General features: G+C 40.8%; 1 protein-coding gene across 9 annotated transcripts in view; it reads right to left on the reverse strand.

Annotated features, from left to right (window-relative positions):
• Positions 1 to 5,146, reverse strand: part of fancm (FA complementation group M) — a 51,998-nt gene extending 46,852 nt beyond the window's left edge. For all 9 annotated transcript variants that reach the window (XM_016484432.1, XM_016484435.1, XM_016484440.1 and 6 more), the window contains exons 1-5: positions 4,883 to 5,146; positions 3,940 to 4,326; positions 2,030 to 2,202; positions 1,871 to 1,948; positions 1,401 to 1,559 (exon numbers count right to left, since the gene is read on the reverse strand). In XM_016484432.1, the coding sequence (XP_016339918.1) occupies positions 1,401 to 1,559; positions 1,871 to 1,948; positions 2,030 to 2,202; positions 3,940 to 4,326; positions 4,883 to 4,955 (870 nt within the window). In that variant the 5' untranslated portion in view covers positions 4,956 to 5,146. The remainder of the gene's footprint in view (positions 1 to 1,400; positions 1,560 to 1,870; positions 1,949 to 2,029; positions 2,203 to 3,939; positions 4,327 to 4,882) is intronic.

Genomic DNA, 5,146 nt, shown 5'->3' on the forward strand with positions numbered 1-5,146 from the left:
TGAAATATTTTCATTTACACTGTCCTTCCAAGCAAGATGTCAAATGGTTCAGTTTCTTTTAATAATCCCAGTTCATATGTAATATTTTACTGCATAATTATTACATGCTTGACAGAAATATATTTTGTATTCAATGTCGACAGTGTGGTAGGATAGCACAGAGCTTCGCGATTGATATCGCTTATCCTGCCCGAAAAGACCATAAACATTACAGGTCACGTCTGCAGTAATAATTAACTAACAGACATGAATCCTAAAACGAATAATGTCTGAGCAAATCATGACTTTTCACTTTATACCTACCTCTAACTAGGCATAAGATTTAGTGTCAGACGTAGCACTACGCCGAGATGGTGCAACGGGTATAAATTCTACGCACGACTTAAAGCGCATTTTACGTCCAGCCTAGTCTTACAACCGGGTGTACGTCCAGCTGGTGCAACCGTCCCCAGGAGGCTACAGGCTGTCATTAAGGCTAAGGGTCACCCGACAGAATATTGATAGTTGTGTAAATATTGACAGCTGTATGAATAATTTTTGGTTCATTGTAATCCATTACATACCTTTCTATCAAAGTTTGACATTATCAAGCTGAATTTGTTCTGACACAGTTTAACTCCGAGTTTTTGTCATATTTTATTACCATTTTCTAAACTATAGCGAATAAACTGTGATAATGTGAGAAATGTTGAAGGTGTCTGAATAAATTTTGGTTTGACTATCTATTTGATAAATGAAGTTAACCAACTAACATTATACATACTATTTTGGCTTCTGTACACAATATTTAAAAAATGTACAAATGCAATGAAAATATCGGTATCGGTACTCGGTATCGGCAAGTACCAAAAATAAAAGTATTGTATCGGGCGAGTACTGGAAAAAGTGGTATCGGTGCATCCCTAGTTCTAACACAACCTCGCCCCTCCCCACCCCAACCATTCCAATCTCCGTAGGCGGGAATTATTTTAATGATATTCTAATGGGCCGCTTTGTGACATCACAAACCCCGGAAAACAACACTGTAGTCCAAACGAGCCGTTCGTTGTAGTTCTTGAAAAGGGATTGTAAAAACCAAATATCTCCCTTTGGAGTGGACTTTGAGATTTGTAACTTTGTAGATCTTTTTTATGCCCAAACATACACACTACACACTGACTAAAATTCAAGAAGTGAAAAAGCGTAATAGATTTTCTCCTAAATTGTCAAGTTATGAGCTACTTTTAGCCTTAAGATGTTTTGTGAATACAGGCCCTGATCTGATTCCACTGTGATTTAAACCAGCCGTCTCTCAGTCTCTTATTCACCCTGAACAACACACGAAAGGTCAAACACACCTTAAAGATCTCCCAGTCTCGTAGGAAAGCTGCACTGATGCCAAAGGACATCATGAGACGTACCTGCAGGTATTGCGTCTGATACTGCACGAGCGTCTCTCCCGGCGGGACCACGATCTTCTCCAGACTGCGCTGATGGACGTGCGTCTGGACGTCTGGACTGTCCTCCGATCGCAGCTCGATGTGAGAGATCAGCAGGTTAGAGATCACCTGCTGCACTGCCTGAAACACACACAAACACACGTCTGATACCAAGAGATGCGACTGATCTGATGGACGTCGTCTCACCACTGCAGTGAATGGGTGCCGTCAGAATGAGAGTCCAAACAGCTGATAAAAACATCACAATAATCCACAAGTAATCCACAGCACTCCAGTCCACCAGTTAACATCTGGAGAAGACAAAAGCTGAAACTAATCCAGCATTAAGACATTTATAACTAAAATACCATAGAGTCCATAATAACTCTTCCTCAAGTGAAAAAAGTGCATCTGCTGTTGTCTCTCGCATCAAAATCCAGCCACATATGCACCTTGACGTCTCCTCCAGGTGTGGCGCTGAGCGCTAGAACGCGGAACTGCTGCGTTTGGTTGCTCAGCTCACGAATCACCTGCAGAGTGAACACAAGCGATCAGAACCGATCTCCCATCATGCACCGGGCTGTGTCTCAATAAAGCAGGTGAAGCTCTACCTGACAGTACGCGTGGTTCCCGGTGGCCTTGTGTGCCTCGTCGATCACTACACACCTGACGTGTGCGGCCGGACAGGAGTTACGGCTCAGATCGTTCACCATCACCTGAGGAGTCAAGAAGAAGACGCGCTTGGACCTCCAGAGCTCCCGCCGCTGCTGCGCCGCCGTCGAGCCTACAGCAAACACACACCGACATTAGGACTCCGACGAGAAACACATTCTGAGATCTTCCGAATGCATGGCGACTCTCTCTGGAATGGATTCTGAGCTTATATTTTAACAGCAGATGGCGCTCTACTCTAGTTTTCCTATCCGCACACTCAAACACTCATGAAGAAGAGCTGAAGAGCGCTTGTGCGTTCGGCTGAGTCTGTAATTTCACCTCGGCTCAGAATGCTTTTATGACGCCAGATTAATGTAAACACAGCCCACTGTGAACAACCTTGTAATTCGCTTCAACCTTTTCAAATTTTATGAATGATTATTTTAGAAACTAAGCTCAGAATCCACTCGAGAAAGAATCGCGACGCATTCGAAAAATCTCATTGAATAATTTCTCGATTCGCGATGCATCGACTTATTTTCCCAGCCCTAACCAACATATACATCAACATACGCTTAACACAATCCATTCAAGATTACAGGTTTCAGCAGTTTATGGAGAACCAGCTGGTGAAGAAAATATTTAAATAATTTAACAAATATTTATAATATTAAACAATACATTTTAAATAATAAATAATGTTTATATAATTGAACAGCACATTAATACAAATTAATAATTAATATTATAATGATATATATTAATATTATTAATTAGAATGACAATAATATCACCAAAAAAGGTTATTTATTTATAAACCTGTGATTTTGCAAAGTTCTATGCAGTGTCATTTTAGTATCATTAATATACTATTATTGTTTTTATTAATACTTAGTTTTAATTTGAATTTTAGTTGACGTTTTAGTTATTTTGGTGTGCATTTTTGCATTTCTATTTATTTTAAAGTGTCCATTCATTTTCATTACACTTTTAGTTATTTTAGAACACTGAGTTAAACTCATTTGAATGTTTTATGGTTTTAATTGCAGTTGTAGTTAACTATAATAACCCTGCTTCTTTGATATTAAATGGAGTATATATTTATCCACTCCTTTGTAGACTGTAAGTTAAATGATTCATTTTGAACTCTTCTTTTTGTCATTAAAACCTCTGATATTTGAGTGCTTTCGTTTTTTTAATAAGTGCTTTAACTCTTAATATGTGTCCCTGCAGCACAAAAGCAGTGTTAAGTCGCTGGGGTATATTTGTAGCAATAGCCAACAATACAATGTATGGGTCACAATTATACATTTTTCTTTTATGCCAAAAATCATTAGGATATTAAGTAAAGATCATGTTCCATGAAGATATTTTGTACATTTCCTACCGTAAATATATCAAAACTTAATTTTTGATTAGTAATATGCATTGCTAAGAACTTCATTTGGACAACTTTAAAGATGATTTTCTCAATATTTGGATTTTTTTGCACCCTCAGATTCCAGATTTTCAAATATTGTCCTATCCTAACAAACCATACATCAATGGAAAGATTATTTATTCAGCTTTCAGATGATGCATAAATCTCAATTTCACAAAATTGACTTTGGTTTTGTGGTCACATATATATAATTTTATTTGATTAGGTAATATTAGGCCTTAGCTATGTGACAAAGTTTGTACGGATATTTTTTAACATTATTACTACTATACCTCTAATTATAAAAGTATTATTTTGATAAATTGAGCAGCCCCATTTATTTACTTTAATGTTAAATTTGACATCATTCATTAACTCCCGCACTACAGTCTGATCGGGGACCGGTCCCTATGACCTTCTGATAATAATAATAATAATAATAATGACCTGTGAGCTCGGCCATGTGTTCCTGCGGGATGCCCATGACCCCGTGGCAGGCCTGGATCTGTTGGGCCACCAGCGGTTTGGTGGGAGCCATGAAGACGATCTTGCTGGAGGGGAACCAGCGGTAGAAGTTGTACATGAGCACCGAGGCGATGAAGGTCTTGCCCAGGCCGGTGGGGAGGCAGACCAGCGTGTTCTGCAGCAGCGCCGCCTCCGAGATCCGCAGCTGGTACTCGCGGAGCGGGTAATTAACGGGGTAGATCCAGACGCGGCCCGCCGAGGGGTCAAAGCCCAGCTCCGGAGCGGCCTGCAGCGAGCGCTCGGCCTCGTACACAGCCACCAGCATCACATCATCATCATCCTCATCTTCATCAGGAGCCGCTGCGGGATCTGGGGGTATTACAGAGAGCAGGTTATGGGACTCATCCGGGGATGTTTAAGGGTAAGTAAGCAGATAAACTTTCAGTTAGGGCTGGGCGGTATATCAGGTTTGTACGATATATCGATATTTTCTTTATAAGCGATTCGATATGAGGCAATACCGTTTATATGGATAAACAGTAGTTTGATACGAGTGCATCTGAAAATATAGCAGAGGACACAGACTGAGCTGCTGCGGAGACAGTGCATAAACTAGTTTGCTCTAAATAGGGTTGGGTACCGAAACCCGGTACCAATATGGCACCGGTACCCATGTAACCGGTATGTACTAGAACCGAATCAGTCACAAAATCTGTGAAGAATCAAACGTAAATTTGTTCTGCAATCATACACTTTAGGTGCAGTAAAAAGCACATTGTTTCTTAGGTTGTGCCTTTAGCCCCGTTGTAACGTTACCCTACTGTTAAAAGTTTTAGCCACTTGAGCAGAGTTTCTCAGCGAGGTTTCGTGTCTAGAGTTTGTCCAGGTGTGTGTGTGAGCTAACCGTGATGTCTGGAGTACACACCTGGTCTGGCGCTGGTTTTGCTCGGGTCTCTGCCGCCCCAGGACTGGAATAACGTTCTCTGATGGGCGCTCATTGTAGAATCACCTCATCTTCATCTTCGGTGGATATTAACTCACAAACGCGACTAAATCCTGTCTGAGCGAGCATACCGCGACGACATCAGACGCGCTGAAGCGCTGCGTGTTTATGAACGCTCATAACCGAAACATAAGCAGGTTTTAATATTCCAAACAAACGTAAACACAGCAGAGAGCGCGAAACGGC

The sequence above is a fragment of the Sinocyclocheilus anshuiensis genome, unplaced genomic scaffold (assembly GCF_001515605.1).
Source record: "Sinocyclocheilus anshuiensis isolate Anshui unplaced genomic scaffold, SAMN03320099.WGS_v1.1 scaffold1569, whole genome shotgun sequence".
NCBI classification, from domain to species: Eukaryota; Metazoa; Chordata; class Actinopteri; order Cypriniformes; family Cyprinidae; genus Sinocyclocheilus; species Sinocyclocheilus anshuiensis.